The 18,266-nt window shown below is 38.7% G+C and overlaps 1 protein-coding gene across 1 annotated transcript in view; it reads left to right on the top strand.

Annotated features, from left to right (window-relative positions):
* The first annotated feature begins 2,380 nt into the window (after positions 1-2,380).
* WASL (WASP like actin nucleation promoting factor) overlaps positions 2,381-18,266 on the top strand; it is a 67,702-nt gene continuing 51,816 nt past the window's right edge. The window contains exon 1 of the mRNA XM_019625916.1: positions 2,381-2,831. Within this exon, the coding sequence (XP_019481461.1) occupies positions 2,718-2,831 (114 nt within the window). The 5' untranslated portion in view covers positions 2,381-2,717. The remainder of the gene's footprint in view (positions 2,832-18,266) is intronic.

Here is an 18,266-nt window from a genome sequence, read left to right as displayed (position 1 = left end):
TGAAGCAACGTCCTCCACAACTAGACTGAAGAACAAAAGGACAGCAACTTGTCTGTTCCCCTTCCCCCAATTCCCCAGCACTGTTCCCATCCCCGCAGTTCCCCAATAAAAATCTTAAAAAAGAAAAGAAAAAAGAAATAGGTTGGTGGACTACAAGTTTTGAAAGTGGGCATTCTAACAAAAATTGCTATCTTTCACTTTTTGTTAATTAGAAACTAACATGATTCTGTCTCTAGATTTCTAGTTTTAAAAAGCTGTGTAATTTTTATATTGGTACATATAGCCTATGTGACATGACATATAGCCTAATTAGAAATTCTAACAAAAGAAATGATATTCCAAATTCACCACTATATATTTGGAGAATTACGTAGAGTTCTAAATAGGAACTGTAGTATCAGGCTTAGATAGAACAATGGGATATATTTCAACTCAACTCTTCAACCTTTAGCTAAGGGAAGGCAGAGTAGACCGCAGGTGATGGTCCATGACAGACAAGTAATATTTGAGTAACCATGATGTAGTAGGTTCTTTACATTGTTATCCTGGTGAGTTTTACAACTTTGAGGTAGGTTTAATTATGTTTATACTATACCTTTATTAAATAGAAATTATTTTCTATTTTATGGATGAGTAAACTGAAACTCAGACAAGCAACTTGTCCCAAGTCCTCAAGGTTATAAATGGCAGAACGAGAACTCCAATTTAGGCCTATGTGAAGCCTACACTTTTGTTACTATCCTGGTTCCCAGGTTTGAAAATACTAGGGATCCAATTTCTATGATTTCTCAAGAACTTCTAGTGCTTTCCACTGTTACTGTCATTCTACTTTATAGGAGCCTCAACTTTGATACTAGAGACACTGCTTTAGCTTTTAGGTTTATTTTATTAGCTCTGTAATTCAGAGGAAACTCCAGGTTGACATTCCTACCATTGTTTTTCTAAACCTAGTTACTTTATTAAAAGTCCACTTGCTTTTTTAAAATCACTTTTTCCCTAACATTATTGAATTTAATTTTGAAGTATCCAAATTTTGTGAGGACTCCCAGGACTACATGATCTCATTTACCTTTGTCCATTTGTTCCTACTTAGCTAACTTCATTAAGTTTAATTTAAAATTTTTGTTATTTTCAAACTGCACTGCTAATGGTTTATCAATCTGCTTAGTACATCTGAGATTCGTACTGGAAGCTGTCAGAGATGTTAAAATCGAAGTTTCATCAAATTTTATTTGGCACAGGATGGCTTAAATTTAATATATGGTCGATTTGTTTATTGAAATTGAATAATTAGCAAACATGATGGTTAAAGTTCATGCAATAAATGCTGATTTGTTTACGGTGGAGAAATCAGATGCTTATTTTAATTCATTACTGTGGGTGGTATTTATCATTTCCATATTCCAGAACTTCATTTTACGACATTAAATTTATTGAACAAAAGAGTTTATCTTAGGTCACTTGGAGTATTTTGAGGTATACGAGTTTTTCTTTTTTTTTAATTCCTAAGATTTGCTTCTAATGATTAAACCGGGTGATGTATTTTCCTGCGTGACAGGCATGCCCAAATGGGCACACTCATTTTGGATAAAAAGAAAACAAGGTCTTCGGGGTTTGAGAGAAACAAAAAGATGAGAAGGGAAAAAAGGAATTTTTTCCAATTCACAAGACAGGGGGAAAAAACGTGTTCAGGGCCCTTAAAAGAAATTACCTTGAATTTACATGTTACAAATACACTCATCCTATGTGAGACGCCAGGCGGGCGGTAGAAATCTTTTTCAGTGCGTTTGTTTTTTTGTAACGTCCATCAGCAAGATCTGTCTTTCACAATACTGGGTGAGGCCTGTTTGTTTCTCCACTCCCATTACCGAAGTTTGGACCAAGTTTAAGAGACCCCAGGCACCTGCGGCTCTGACCGAAACCGGCGAGGAGCCCCGGGGACCACGTCACTTCTCGTCAGCGTTCCGTCTCCCCGTTCCAGACCTTTTTGAGGTGCGGCGTGAACGTCCGGCTTCCGCGCCCCAGAAATCAGAGCCGTTCCGGGGAGGGAGCCCGCACAGACTCTTCGCAAAGGTGCACGTCTGGGAAAGAGGGGCCGGCAGCTCGGCGGCGGAGCCGAGCCTCCTCTTCTCTCAGACGGCAGCCGCTGGGCCGCAGCAGCCGAGGGGCGACATTGGAGGCGGGTCCCGCACCCGGGACCACGGCCACGCATCGGACCGGGCAGCCCGCGCCTCGGCCGGAAGGGGGCGGGGCCTGGGGGGCGGGGCGGCGCGGCGGGCCGCGCGTGCGGGGGGGCGGTTCCTCCCGGGAACCGGGCTGCAGCGAAGTTCCGGCGCGCTCCCCCGCGTCCTGCGTCCTGTGGTCTCGCCCGCCCCCGCTGCCATGTTGGATTGTGCGGCCGCCGCCGCCGCCGCCGCTGCCGCCGGGGAAGGGTTGGAGGAGGAGTTGGGAGTTTAGCGCAGTCGCCCGAGTGCGAGGACAACGACCGTCCGGCCAGAGTCCAGCCGGGCGGGAGTTGGGAGCTTCCCTTGTTCCGCACGGCCCTCTGTCGGCTCCTCCTTTCCGTGGCCTCCTCCTCCTCCCCGCGCCGGAGGAGTTGAGCGAGATGCTGCGCCTCTGACTCCCCTCCTCCCGCCCCTGTCACCGAGAAGGGGGACGAGCGCTCGCCCACTCGCCGGAGGACACGGACCTGGACTCCCAGCCCCGCCGGCGAAACCATGAGCTCCGGCCAGCAGCAGCCGCCGCCGCGGAGGGTCACTAACGTGGGGTCCCTGCTGCTCACCCCGCAGGAGAACGAGTCCCTCTTCACCTTCCTCGGCAAGAAATGTGTGGTCAGTGGTCGAGACCCGCGTCGCCACCACGGACGTTACCTCGCGGGCCTGGGCCGGGAAGTGGGAGTGGGGAAGGAGGCGGGAGCGGCGCGGGGAGGGTCCGGCAGCTGGCCAGGCCTTCTCCCGGCTCCGCACCGGCGCCCTGGCCCAGCTGCCTAGGTGCGGGCAATGCGGGCCCCGGCGGCCGAACGCCGCCACCCGGAGCTGACCGGGAGCAGGGAAGTGTCACCTCCGCGGGCCTGTCTTGGAACCCTGCGTGGCCGGGCCCTCGCCCTTGCTGCTGGTGCAAACTTGACTCTCAGGCCCAAAGGCGATTTCCTTCTTGCACGAGCTGCTGGATCTTACTTAGTAACCCGGCCCCTGCCCTGGCCCTCGCCTCACTTCCTACCGCTTGATCTGGGGGTACCTTCCTTGACAATGCCCAAGGTTTCAGGAGTGGGTAGGTCGGGAGATGAAGCCCAGATATGAATGAAGTGGACCATACGGTGGTTTTCAGTCCCCCTTTAGGAGCTCGGGAGGGAATGATGTCGAGTGCATGGGTTCAAAAGGAGGGCAGGAAATGCTACTGTACCCCATTGCAGAGAACCAGGGTTTACTTCTCCAGCAATCTCGCCCAGGCCTGATTTCTACCCTCCTCCCCACTGATATTTATTTATTTAATTATTTAATTATTTAACTAGCTAGCTAGCTAGCACTGGTAGGAGAAGGTACTGCTCTCCCCACTGCCATGCGCAGGGGAACCGCAATCTGTAGTAGTTCTTGGCCTTTTGGGGCCTGAGAATGATTCTTAGGTTGGTGGTGTGCGGCCTGTTCCGACCCCAGATGGCGGGTTGGGAGCCAGCAGTTTGCTGTGGGAAGGGGAATGTGTGTTGTTGACGGAAGCATTTATTACATTGGCTGCTGGCACTTCTGGGGGTGGGAAGGTTCTGCCCTGTGGTGTAGGCCTTGTCAGGCTGCATCTTACTGCGGTGGCTGGGGGTGAACTGTGGTTGAAACGCTGAGGCCATTTCTCCCCTCTTTGCTTGTTAGCACCTGCAGAGTATGTGCCACTGGAACCCAGGAAACATCTACAGAAATGTCAACAGAGCAGTTTTACAACTTTTCTTAGTAGTTTAAATATGTCAAACCAGGCTACACCTGCTTGTTCTAAGAAATCAGGATTAGACAATTTCTGGAAAGTTACCTGATTAATTGTTAACTTTATAAGAGTCTACCCTTTGTATCCCGTCCCATCCTGTTGGAGATTGAACCATTCGTGACAGGCGATTCAGATGTGTTTCATATTTCAGAAGTTAGACCTTAAAGAACATATTTTGACTTTACTGGTTAGAAGAATTAAATAGGACTGGCTTAAAATCAGAATTTTGGGAAACAACTTTAAAGATATTCAAGTCTCCCCCTCCCCCCCAGCTTTTTTAAACAAATGAGAAAACTGAGCCAGTGAGCCCTAAGTCACACAGCAATTTAGTAATGTAACCAGAACTAGAAAACCAGGACTCCTGATGAGTAGCCTGTGTACTTTCCACTACATCATGTTGTTTGAGAAGGGTATTTTCTTCCTTGTTATTATTTCTAAAAGTTAAAGAAATAATCGCTTGTTGTTGTTCTTTTGTTTGTTTTGTTTTTTTTTACCAAACTCGGATATAGTTAAAAAGTGTAAGATTCTTAAAGCAGCACTAATTTTTGCATATTTTCAATTAAGGAAAATCTCCAGCACTTGGAATGTTAAATTATCTGCGAATGAAAAATAATTAAAATGTTCCTTGTGTATTACATTTGCTATGTAATCTGTGTCAGAAAGGAGGTAGTTTAAGCACTGTTTTACATACCAGACACATTAGCTTTAGGCAGGAAGGACATTACATTTATGACAAGTATACTGACTAATTGCTCTGTGCTTACCTGTACTGTTTACTGGTTTCAATAAATGACAGGTGTGGAAGAGCACTGTGCTAGAGAAAGACAGTGTTGCTTACTGGTTGGTGTAAGTTGGCTGCCAAATAGGCTTTCTGTATTCAGTGCTCAATTTCTTTGTTATCTATTATTTATCAGCTTTACCTTTTGAATTTCTGTCATATAAAACCACATTATTACGTGCTCTTCTGGTATGAAGTTATTGCGAAGATAAACTTTAATATTTGACATCTCCAGTTATTGGAGAGTAAAGTATATTATTTTTTTTGGCACAATCTTTTTTTCTCTTTAATGACTCTGTAGTTTTTGTAGTTAAGACTACTGAAACACAGTTTTATTAAAAAAATCATGCAATAGATATACAGATCAGACCAAATTTGTTAAGCAAGAAGTGTATTCAGAATAGTAGTCATGGTGCCAGCTCTCAAGGAGTTTCATTTCTTCTTTTACTCAACAAATATGTATTCATTAACTAAATGTTGAGGTCAAAACCAGGGCTGATGCCTGCCCTTAGGGAGCTTAGTGTGTTTGAAAAGGAAAACATGTGTAAACTGATGAGTAAGTCAGTTTGAGGTGTTAAGAGGTTGCGTGTTACATTGGAAAATGTCTTTGCTTTGTAGTCAGCAGACCAGGGTTCAAATTCATATGGTCACTTTGGACAAGTTTCTTAAGCTCCTCATCCTAGAGTTGTTTTTCTCATTTCTAAATTAGGGATACTCTCTCTTGGAGGGGCTTGTGTGGATTAGAAGGACTGTATGTAAATAGTAACGGATGCTATTATTTTTATAAAGGTTTAGGAGATCAAAAGAGAGGATGAATAAAAGTTTTTTAGAATGCGCTATACCTGAATATTTAAGATGAGTAGGTACTCCCCCAGGTTGATGAGAGGTATAAAACAGCTTGGAAAGTCAGGGGACCTACTAATAGTATGTTATGGAGCAAGGAGGGTTTCTGCTTGGGTATGCATCGGAATCATGTGGCTAATCCGAATTCCTAGGTAATATTCAGATTCAGTGGGTCTGAAGTGGAACTTGGACATTTCTAGTTTTAGCAGGCTCAACAGAATAACATGTATCACAGTTTGAGGACCACTGCTGATGTCCGATCTTTTCTAATAGGGTAATTCTGAAGCACATTGGAAATGTTATGTTAATAGGTTTCCCTCAGTCTTTGGTGTATGTTCTGTGAGTTGAAGTTAAATTAAGTTAAAACAAGTTCTTCTAGTACAGCATTACTGTAACTCCTCAGGATATGAATGTGTATTTCATAGATGTAGGAGAGATACAGTTGAGGAAGTAATGCGTTAGTAGTGGGGAGCCACCAGATCAGATTGGACTTTTAGAAAGTTGAGGGAGAAAGGTGGGGAGGCACAATAGAAGGTGGATTGAGGATTGTGAGAGTGAAGACAAAGGAGATCAGATATGTTGTTACAGTAGTCGATGTGAAATATGATGAGTGCCTGAATTAAGGCAGTGCTGGTGGGAATTCAAAAACAATTAAAAAGGATTTTGTCCCCCTTAGATAAGGGGGGGGGTGACAGAAGGGAATTGGTATAAAGTCGAGTAATCTCCAGCAGAAGTATGCAGAACTCGCTCATAGATGGAACTATAGTGCCTAGATGTTAACGAGACTAAATTGGTGATTGGTTTCATGGAGGAGGTGAATCTTCAGTAAATCTGTTGTTTTGACAGTTTTTAAACATAGATTTTGTGAAAGCTGAGGTTTCATTTAAAGTTATATGTAATATATAAATATATGTTAAGTACTTTTACATGAAATAGTTTATCTTGCTGGTAGTATTTTCTTAGAGCAATTAAAAAGTTTAATACCGGGGGTGCTAAAAAAGTGTATACACATTTTAAGAGATGTTAACACTTGGGTCAACGTTGCTCAAGTAGTAGTTCACCATAATTAGAAGTGTCTGGATGCTGATGGTAACCACTTTGAGCACCTCTTGTCATTGCAGAAGTCAAACGTGACTTGTATTCATCTTTTGTTATCGGTATATATTAATATAGTCTTCCTTTTTTAAAATGTGTATACATTTTTTTGGCACCCCTGGTACATAGCGTCCTGATAAGAAATTAAGGGCTGGGAAAAATAAAACCTTATATAATAGCCCTGGTCAACCTTCTCTGGTCCAAATGGTTTGGGGTTTGTAATGTTGTTGACTGTTACCCCCCCCCACTCATCTGGTTTGTTTCAAGATTTAGAGATACTTAAGCAATTTTTATTAACCAGCTTTAATCTTCATTTCCTTTAACTCCTTAGCACTTGCTTTAACTTGCTTATATTCTTTAGTTTTTGTTTGTTTGTTTTCTGACCCTATATGTAATTCTGGGAGATTAGACTATATGCATATGTAGTCTTCCTGATAATTTCTATAACATCTAGCATACAGATTGCTGAATACTTGATTGAGAATTATAATTGCTAACTTGTTTATTACTTAGGTGCGCATTCAGCATTTCTCTTACTTGATCAGGTTGTTGAAACCTATTTTTAATGCAGATGGTATCTGGATTTTAGTCTTCATTTATTAGGAAAACAAAAATGTTTAATTCTGCTGCTGAACTAATGTAGGTGGTGGCAGTAACTCCAACAAATACTTTGTTCCTGTTCTAGGTTCTTAAATAGGTTTAGAAGGAGAGCTGCCTAGGGGAAGCATTATCTTGGTGAAGGCCTGAATTAAGGCAGCACTGGTGGGAAGTTAGGGCTGGGAATGTATTACACCTTGAGGAATGAGAAAGGAAAAAAGAGATATTCCAAATCATGGGATTTGGTTTGGGATTTGGAATATACAAAGATGAGAAGGCAACCTTGTCTAGTATAGAGGAAAGAGGTGACTTACAAAAGTGTCATGTATCCTGGACTATAAACTCAGGAAGAGATTTAGAAGAGTCCTGCAGATCTGGGTTATAAATCCTGTTTCTTAGCTCTATAATATAGGAAAATATCTTAACCAATATGCGCTTTAGTGTCTAGATTTGTAAAATGGGCTTAGTCAAGGATTTCAGAAAATAATGCAGTAATGTATGTAAAGCACTTAGAGGGGCTGACATTTATAGTATTCTGGTAGTTTGGAGAAGCATCTGAAAGAATGTCATCTTTAGTGCCATTTACTCCTTAGTTTAGATTTCCTGTTACTGGCAGGGAGGTTTTTTTTAAAGTAACATTTTGAACTCTATTGTATCTGTTTTGATTTAGGTAAATTAATTCTAAGAATTTTATTTAAAGTCAGTTAATTATAGAGAATGTAAATTAAGTTACACACCAGCTGGAGCAAGACTCCAGGGAGTTTCTGGGCTGCCTGAGGTCCCCTGTGGCCGGCCGTCCGCCCCGCCCCCGCCCCCGCCTGTTGACTGAAGAGGAAAAACGGGCTACAGGTAAAAAGAGTTAGGGTTTCCTGGGTTTTAGTCCATGCTCTGCCACCAGTTAATTGTGTGAACAGGAATCTCTACCTCCCTGAATCTCACTTTCCTAATCTGAAAATGAGGGGTTAGACAGGCTGACACCAATCTTTCTAGCTTTAATGTTCTAGCGTTCTAATTATTCTAGATGCCAGGGTCTCTAGCAGGGGAAGAACAGCCTTCTGTTAATCCTGGCATACGTGTGTTTCGCACAGTGGAGAGAAAGAGAATATATAACTAAGTGAACAGTAGATAATCTCAAATCGTTTCAATGCACATTCCCATTTCTTATTCACCTTTTTTCTAAGCATCACAATTTAATAAACATTTTACTTTAAAAAGTCAGGTGAGGGGCCGGCCGAGTGGCTCGGTTGGTTAAGAGCTCGCTCAAGAGTGTGAGCTCTGAGCAACAGCGGTTCGAGTCCAGCCCGAGCTGAGCAGCCACTGAGCTGCCAATANTCGAGTCCAGCCCGAGCTGAGCAGCCACTGAGCTGCCAATAGGTAGCAGGATGGCTCAGCTAAAAAAAAAAAAAAAAAAAAAAAAAAGTCAGGTGAACAGCATTAAAAGACATTAGTGATAGAATAGTCAGTGCTTAACTAATTTTGGATTACTATTATTATTCCTTGTAATTACAAGGAATTTTTGCCTTATTAGAAGTATGGCACCTTTTAATTAAATAGAGTTGTTTTTAAGAGTTTCTCTTTTGCTAACCAATTCCATCTAGAACCTATTTCTTACATGAAATTGTGTTAGTGATACGCTAGTTGGGTGTTACATTTTGTTGCTTATTTAAGGTAAAGAAGTTTGTTTTTAAAGTTTTTAGTTTAAGTGCTAGACTCAATAGTTATAGTGAACTGACTTGGTCATTTTGTGGACTGATTCAAAGTTGAAGTTTAAAAGAGCAGATAGAGTTGATCTTCGTTATAAATTATTCTATCTAGGAGTCATAGCTTTAACCCAGCACCATTCAGAGAGTTCGCTCTTACTGTAAAGGTCCTGGAAGCAAAACAGGTTCATACATTCTTGTCCACAGTAATATAGTTAGCTGTATATGCAATTCTTATTGTTGTGTGACTGAACAATCTAGTGTTTCTATTTTATTTTTGTAAATGTTTTTACTTAAAATGCTGTTTAGTCTAGTATTTTTTAACTTAGTATGCAGTATTTTTTTTTAAGATTTTTATTGGGGAATTGGGGAAGGGAACAGTGTTGGGGAATGGGGGAAGGGAAACACTGTTTTTCCAGGACCCATCAGCTCAAAGTCAAGTTGTTGTCCTTCAGTCTTGGTTGTGGAGGGCGCAGCTCAGCTCTAAGTCCAGTTGCTGTTTTCCATCTAGGTGTGTGTGTGTGTGGGGGGGGGATCGGGAAGGTGTAGTCCACCATTCAATACAGGTGTTGAACCGGCAACCTTGTTGCTAAGAGCACGTGCTCTCACCAGGTCAGCGGTAGCTCAGCTCGGGTGCAGCATCACTGGCTTATGTGGGAATCGAACTGGCAACCCTGTTGCTCAGAGCTCTAGCTCTTAACCAACTGAGCCACTTGGCCGGCCCCAATCTGGTGTTTTTAAGTGTTAAGTATTGTTTAGTAATTAGAAGATATTTGGCATATTTAACTATTCATAAATACAGTGTAACAAAAGTGTATTTCATTTTTTTGTATCCGTGTCAATATTCTTAGAAGTAGTAGAGGATTATACCACTTTCCCATTTCTAACTCATGATTTTCAATATAGGTGAATGACATTAAATAGAAAACATCAATTTCACTTTGGAATCAATGTGTTTTATTGGAATTGTGACCCTTTTTTAAAGAGACCAAGTAATTGGGTAGAGAATAATGTTGAAGAGGCAAATCTAGAAAAGTCCCTTTTAGAAAATAGAATCAAATGAAAAATTTATAGTAATTTCATATTTTAAATACTGTGACTATCTGTTAGTTTAATTGTTCCTCAGTATCCTTGGCCCTTGGTTCCTCTGCCATAGTGATTTTTTAAAACTTAGTTTTAACTTAACCTGAAGATTTACTACAGAAATCCGCCCTGTAAAAGGGGTACTCATTAAAGATCAGACAAATTGAAACAACAGGGAAATAAAGAAAGACATCCAGGAACATATGCTGTTAAAAATGATAGAAGGACATAGAAATTATCATGAGCTAAATATACAGTAACTTTAGGGCAATGAAATGGTTTTCAAGTTTTATTTTAAAGTTAAACTTTTATGTTAGATTTGGTGAAGTTGTTTATTTATCATACCTTTGGTTCCAAAATTAGAAATTTTAAGTGAAATGCTCCCTCCAGTATGGTGAATACTTTAGTTGCCATAAAAATATCGAAGATACCTAAATACCTAATAAATTTTCATAATAGTAAAGGAGCTAATTGGTTTATAAATAATTCATAAAGGTAGTCAGAAACACAAATGATTTCCTTATTTTTATAAATGCAATATCATCATGATTAAGTGTTGAGGACTTACTGAGTATGTAACACCCTCTGAGTATCTTGAAATACATGGAAGGGCCAAGCAAGGGCCAGTCTGTACCCCTCAGGTGTTTACTGCGTAGCCGGGGGACACAGAAACCTTGCACAAAAAGATACGTTTTACAAGCCAGTCTGTAATAGAACATTGAATAGTAGGAGAGTGATATATATCACTGTGAGATACGATATATCATTGTGGGGCTTGAACATAAGGACTTTAAATCACCTCTGGAATTTCATCGCCTATAGAATTTACGTCAGGAGCAAGGAAGCAGCTCAGGTATAGGGAAATATGTGAGCAAGTTTTGAATAGAAAATTTGCGTTGAGTGTTTGGAAATATCTACTAGAATGGCTTGGCTATAATTGAGAATGGTATTTGCTTGAGGAGATATTGAGCTAACGGTAAAGAAGGGTAAACTGAGTTCCGATTTTGAAAGATCTTGAACTTCAGACTTAGGGGTTTAGCCTTAGTCCCTAGGTAATAAGGAATCACAAAGTTTTTTGATTCACAGGTGTCAAGATAGGAACGATCTAGAGATGGGGAAGACTGGAAATTATTATTCATAATAGGAATGCTTTAAAGTTGACTAAATACTTTCTTATACATTATCTCAGCAGTCTGGGCCTTGCTAAGGAATTATAGCAGCATCTGGAACAAAAACAGGATTACAAGGGATAGTAGTAAATCCTTGGTCTTTGTGCTCATGGCAGACACCTGTCTCTCTCGGCATTTTTTTCCTACTGTGTCTTGCTGTGGTCTTTGAATACTCAGCATGTGCCTACAGGCAGCCACTCCCAATCTGTCCAAGTTCATAGTAGGTATAATTTAGTTGTCATACCAAGTCTACATTCTAGAAACATTGTCAAGAAAAACATTAGTTGGCTGTGTGTATTCCAGATGACAGCAGAACGTCCTGGTGGAAATGGCCAGATGGTGAGAGTTGTAGGGCTCGAGCTTTTGGAACCCTTTGCAGCGTGGTGTTCTTGAGGCCTGGGGAGTGGAATTAGATCTGTGAAGGTGTCGCTGCAGGCCCAGATCACAGACGGAGCCAGTCTAGCTCCTATTTGACGTGGCCAGCATTTGAGAAGGATGGGTTTCAGTGAGGAGTTGAAGGGGAAAAAGATGTTCTCTTGAATTTACCTGAAAAATGGTATTATTCATATTCTGCAATTTAAACTTTTTCACTTATATTGATATATCTTTCATATATTTCCATGTCCACTTATGTTTATTGCATACTTTTTATTACTACATCCTATATTTTATGAGTTTCTTGTAACTTATTAACCTCTACTGATGGGTGTTTTAGTTTCCTAGGGCTGCTGTAAAAAAGGACCACAAACTGGGTGGCCAAAAACACAAATTTATTCTCTCACAGTTGTGAAGGCTGGATGTCCATCATCAAGGTGGCCGCAGGGTTGCTTCCTTCTGGAAGCATTGAACAGAATCTGTCTCAGTGCCTCTCCTAGCTTCCGGCATTCGCTGGCCATCCTTGATGTTCCTTGGGTTGTAGAGTTTTTTTCTTTTTTTCTTTTTTTTAATTAGTTTCAGGTGTACAAAACAGTGCAATAGTTATTCTTTTTACCCCTCACAAAGTGACAACACCCTTCCCCCAATCCACCCCCCCACATCATACATATCTATTATAATTCCATTGACTCCACTTTCCACACTGTACTCTACATCCTGTGACTATATATGTGTATATATGTATATTAAATTATAGTAGACAGAATGTTATTCAACATCAGCTTCAGGTGTACATTTTTCTAATTGTCTCTTATAAGGACACCAGTCATTGGATTAGTGTCAACCCTGATGACTTGGTTACATCTGCACACTGTCTTCAAATAAAGTCACATTCACAGATACAGGGGTTATGACGTCAGCATGTCTTTTAGGGAGACACAATTTAACCCATAATAATGAGTATTTTTACTTTCCAAGTTTTTGCCTTTAGAAACAGTGCTATAATGAATGTTAAAATACATATCTCTGTGTATCCTTTCCAAGTATTTCTATAGAGTAAATTCTAAGAAATGAAGTCAGAGGGCATGAGCATTAAAAATACTAATAGAGGACCCGCTGAGTGGCGCGTTGGTTAAGAGTTGGCTTGGGACACCACCGCTGAGCAGCAGGGCCCTGGTTCGGATCCCACATGAGGGCCAGTGACACTGCCTTCTACAGCTAAGGTGGTAAACAACAGCTTGACCTGGATCTGGGCTGCCTTGAGTCGCCGGTGACGGCGTAGGCTGCAGCCTCTGCTGCAGTGGGCTGTCATAAGCTGCCATGTGTAGCCGGCAGCCAGCGTGAGCTGCCAAGAGCCGCCGTCCAGAGGCCGGTGACTGATCTGCCTCACCCGGGAAGAGCGCAATGATCATACCAGCATGGGCCAGTGAAGCCTTGTCCTCCACAATTAGACTGAAGAACAGAAGGACAGCAACTTGTCTCTTTTCCAGTGCTGTTCCCCTCCCCCAGTTCCCCAATAAAATCTTAAAAAAACAAAAACAAAACTAATAGATATGGCTAAATTTTCTTCCAAAATAGTTGTTACTAAACTCTTTTATCAACACTAGGATTTAATTGTTTGTTGTTGTTTTTGCCTTTTGACCAGTTTTACTGGTCAAAAAAATCTAATTGTTCAATTTGTAGTTTTTAGTGAAGTTAAACATTTTTTCATGTCTGTTGGGCATTTATATTTTTTCTGTGAATTGCCTGTTCTTTTCTTTAGACCATTTTTCTACTGGGTTTTTTCTTAGTGACTTGAAGAACTCATTAGGAATAGTAATTATATTATAAACTACAGTATTTGTGGCAGTTTGTTTATATTTGACAGAAGTATTTTTGGTGTTTTCGGTCATTGCCTAGGTTTTAAAATTGTGTGTAGTTAAATGTAATAATCTTATTATATCAGGTTTTTATTTAATACTGTCCTAGCTCTGAATTGCAAGAATATTTACTCCCTTTATCCTAGTATTTTTATGGTTTTATTTTGAACATATTATCTTTGATCTTTCTGGAAGTGACTTTGGAAAAGGAGCATAGTAGAAATCCAGCTTTATATTTTTTACAGTTGGCTAGTTGTCTCAACACCATTTATTGAGCAATTTATTTTTTCTCACCTATATGAAATGCTACCTTTATAATATACTAAATTACCAGATGTATTTAGATTAATTTTGCATTTTTTTCTATTTCATTTGTTTATTTATTTGCCAGTATACAGAATTTTTAATGTAGCTTTATAATGATGATACAGTTTGATTAGCATTGAGTTCCTCATTACTCTCCTTTTCAGTATTTTCTGGCTATTTTTGTGTCTATTGTTAGTATTTTTTTCAAGACCTTACCTCTCACCCCTATCCCTCACCAAAAAAATATTTGCTTCAGTTTGGAATAGCATTGGATTTGTAGATGAATTTAGAAAGAACTGACATACTGAGGCTTCTGGTTAGGAAGCAAGTCTTTTTTATTTACTATTATTTAAGTCTTATTTCCTTCTGTAGTTTTATAATTTTTTTTATTATGTGTACTAGCCATTTAAAAAATTTAAGTACAAAAGTAACAACCAGTTATACTCGTTTAAAGCACATGCATACACACAAAAACACACAAACACACATTGTACTATACAGAGTTAAAAGTTAAAATACCCTTTTACCCCTCTCAATGCCCAATACAATTAGGCTCCACAGAAAAGTCTTCTTAATGGTTCAGTGTCACTCTTTCCCGTCCTTTTTATATTTGTGCGTGTTCATGTGTGTGTCTGCATTTTACCAAAAAGGGATCATGTTCTAGACAATTTATGTTAAGTACACATATAGATCTGTCTCATGCTTTAAAAAAACAAAACAAAACCAAAAACAAAAAACCAACATTTTTTGTTATGGAAACTTTTAAACATACACAAAATAAAATGGTATAATGAACCTACGTATACTTATCACCTAACTTCAGTGGGTATCAACTCATAACTAATCTTGTTTATTTTATGTACCCACTGTTATAGGTTAAAATTGTGTCTCCCTAAAAGACATGTTGAGGTCATAACCCCTGTACTTGTAAATGTGACTTTATTTGAAAAGAGAGTTTGCAGATGTAACCAAGTTAAAATAAGGTCATTCGGGTTGACAACTAAAGATTGGTTTTGGTGTCCTTATAAGAAGAGACAGACAATTAGAAAACACCATGTGTTTACATAGGTAGAGATTAAAGTCATGAATCTATAATTGATTTATATTGTTTTTCTTGTTTTCTATTTTATTGATTTCTGGTCTGATCTTTATTATTTTCTTCTACATCCTTTAGGTTTAATTTCCTTGTTTTTGTAGGTTTTTTTAAGGTGGTAACTACTAAAGTAATTGATTTTAGACTTTTTTTTCATTTTCTATTATAGGTATTTAGTGCTATATATTTTCTCCTAAATAGTGGCATCACACTTTTGGATATGTTGTATTTTCATTTTAATTATTTAAGTTACTTTCTGATTTTTCCTTTTCGTTTCTTTGACCCACTGTTTTTTTTTTTGTTTTGTTTTTTTTAGAAGTATGCAATTTAGTTTCCAAAGATTTAGGAATTTTCCAGATGTCTTTTTGTTATTGATTTCTAACTTAATTCTATTATTTTTGGAGAACATATGAATACTTTTTATTGAGCAGTGTTTTATAGCCCAAAATATCATCTAAATTGGTGTCCCAAATACACTTAAAATATAGTGTAGTTTGATTCTGTGTCTTACTTGCTCTATCAATTATTGAGAGAGGGGTATTGAATTCTTCCAAATTATAAATTTGTCTGTTTCTTCTTGAAATTCTATTAGTTTTGCTTCATATGTTTCAGATGCATAAACATTTGCAGTCATGTGCTCTCAAAGAATTAACCATCATCATGAAATGATCCCCTTTGTCCCTGATATACTTTGCTCTGAAATCAGCTTTGGATTTATAGCCACTGAAGCTTTCTTTTGATTGGTGCTATAACAATTTTTTCATTTTTTTACCTTTAATCTCTTCGTGTTTTTACACTAATAGTGGGTTTCTTGTAGGCAGCACATATGATTGGGTTTAAATCTACCATATTGCTGTTTTATCTTTGTCTCACATGATCTTTGTTCCTTTTCTCCTCTTTTTCTGCCTTTAGATTGCTTTAGTATTTTATTTCCTTTTAATCTCCTTTTTTGTTTATTCATTGTAGCTATTTTGCTGTTTTTGTAGTTGCTTTTTGGTTTTGTTTAGATAGTAGCTATTACTATGTCGTTAATGTCAGTAATCTTCCGTCTGCAATGTCTAAACTGCCATTAATACCATCCAGACATTGGCTCTTTCACATCAGGTGTTGTAGTTTTCATCTCCAGCAATTTAATTTGGGGACACACACACACACACACACACACACACACACACACACACACACACACAGACACACACATATATTTCTACTTAATATGTTCAATCTTTGCTTTACTGGTATAATAACTTGACTGGAATACTGGTATGATAACTTTAATGTCCTTGTTTACTAATTTTGTCATATGTCACTTTCTCTTGATGTATATTTGTCTTCGCTTTAGATTATATTTTTCTGCTGTTTTACATGCTTGGTAATTTTTTATTGGATACCAGATGTCATGAAATTTATCTTGACTTTATAACCAGTCCTTTGAGTTTTTAGTGTTATTTTTCATTTTTCACAAAAGTCTTCTATAATTGCTGATTGCTGTATTTTAAGAGCATTCTGCTACCACCACCCCCCTTTTTGCTGTAATAGCTAATCAAATATATTTGAAGATACTAATTGTTAAAAATTTTTCAATGTGTAGCAGGTAGTCCCTCTCTCATTTGCTGTTTCCTTAATTACCTGATTATTCTTGGTTGTTGGTCCAAATTTGTGTTTGAAAGGCTGCTGTCTCAATATAGCTAGCTAGCTTGGGTTTCTTTTCTTTTAAATCAATAGACTTTGTTTTATACAGCGGTTTTAGGTTTACAGAAAAATTGTGCAGAAAATACAGAGGGTTTTATATGTACTCTCTCTCTCCCCCAGCCCCAGTTTTCCCTATTATTAACATCTTTCATTAGTGTGATACATTTGTTTAAATAGATGAACCAATACTAATATATTATTATTAACTAAAATCTATAGTTTCCACTAGGTTTGACTCCTTATACAGATCTACATGTTTTGGTTTTCACAAGTGAATGTAATGTATTCGCCGTTACAGTATCATACAGAATAGTTTCACTGCCCAAAAAATACCCTATCCTCCACCTATTTATCCCTCATCCCCCACCATAACCCTGGGATCCACTGATTTTTTTTTGTTTTTTTTTTTTCATTTTGTTGTGCTTTTTCCAGAATGTCATATAGTTGGAATCATGCAGTATATTGTCTTTATAGATTGGCTTCTTTCATGTAGCAATAAGCATTTAAGGTTCCTCCATGCTGTTTTGTGGCTTGATAGCTTGTTTATTTTTATCGCTAAATATTATTTAATTGTACCACAGTTTGTTTATCCATTTACCCATTGAAGGAAATCCGGGTTGCTTCACAGTCATGAATAAGCTGCTATAAACAGTCATATGCTGGGTTTTGTGTGGATATATGTTTTTAGCCCATTTGGGTAAATGCCTAGGAGCATGATTGCTGCATCATATAGTAAGCCTGTGCCTATTTTTGTAGAAGACTGCCAAACTGACTTCCAAAGTGGCTGTTGCATTTTGCATTCCCGCCAGCAAATTTACACATCCTCACCAGTATTTGGTGTTACTATTGTTTTGGATTTTAGTCATTCCAGTAGGTTTATAGTCACATCTCATTGTTTTAATTTGTAGTTCCTAGATCCATGTGATGCTGAGCATCTTTTCATATGCTTATTTGCCATCTGTATATCTTCTTTGATGAGATGTCTGTTTAAATCGGTTGCCCAGTTTTCAGTTGGGTTGTTTGTTTCTTATTGTCGAGTTGTAAGAGTTCTTTATTTAGGATATACGTTCTTCATCAGATATGTGTTTTGCATATATTATCTCCTAGTCTGTGGCTTTTCTTTCTTCTATCAGTGTATTGTTCTGTTTCTTTCGTCTACTCTTTCTGCTTTGGTTTTAATTGAGCATTTTGTATGATTTCATTTTCTCTCCTCTCCTAACATATTAGTTATACATCTTTAAAATTTTTTGCCGTATAGTTTGCAGTGTACATTTACAGTCAATCTAAGTCCTATTTTAACACTATATTACTTCCTGGGTGGTAGCGGTACACCTTTAGAAAGTATTCCCAATTTTTCTATCCCATCCCTTATTGCTGTCATTCATTTCACTTATCCATAAGCCATAGTCACTGAATACATCTATATTAACTTATGTATTGACTACTAGAAAACTTGAAGTTGCTTGTGTGATTCACACTATATTTCTATTGTACAGTGCAGAGCTTGGCAGTTCACAAAGTCATTACTGAATAAAGTGGAAATCACCTATAAATCCCGTCACCCAGAAATAACTGATTAACATTTTTGTCTGTATCCTTCTGGGTTTTGTTTTGCCTGACATATTGAATAATAAATGTACACATGTACTTATTCTCAGCAAGCATATACCTTCACAAGCACAGACATTAATGTTTTTGACATTGTTT

This window comes from Hipposideros armiger, unplaced genomic scaffold (genome assembly GCF_001890085.2).
Source record: "Hipposideros armiger isolate ML-2016 unplaced genomic scaffold, ASM189008v1 scaffold_645, whole genome shotgun sequence".
NCBI classification, from domain to species: Eukaryota; Metazoa; Chordata; class Mammalia; order Chiroptera; family Hipposideridae; genus Hipposideros; species Hipposideros armiger.
This window is presented reverse-complemented; position numbering and strand designations above follow the sequence as displayed.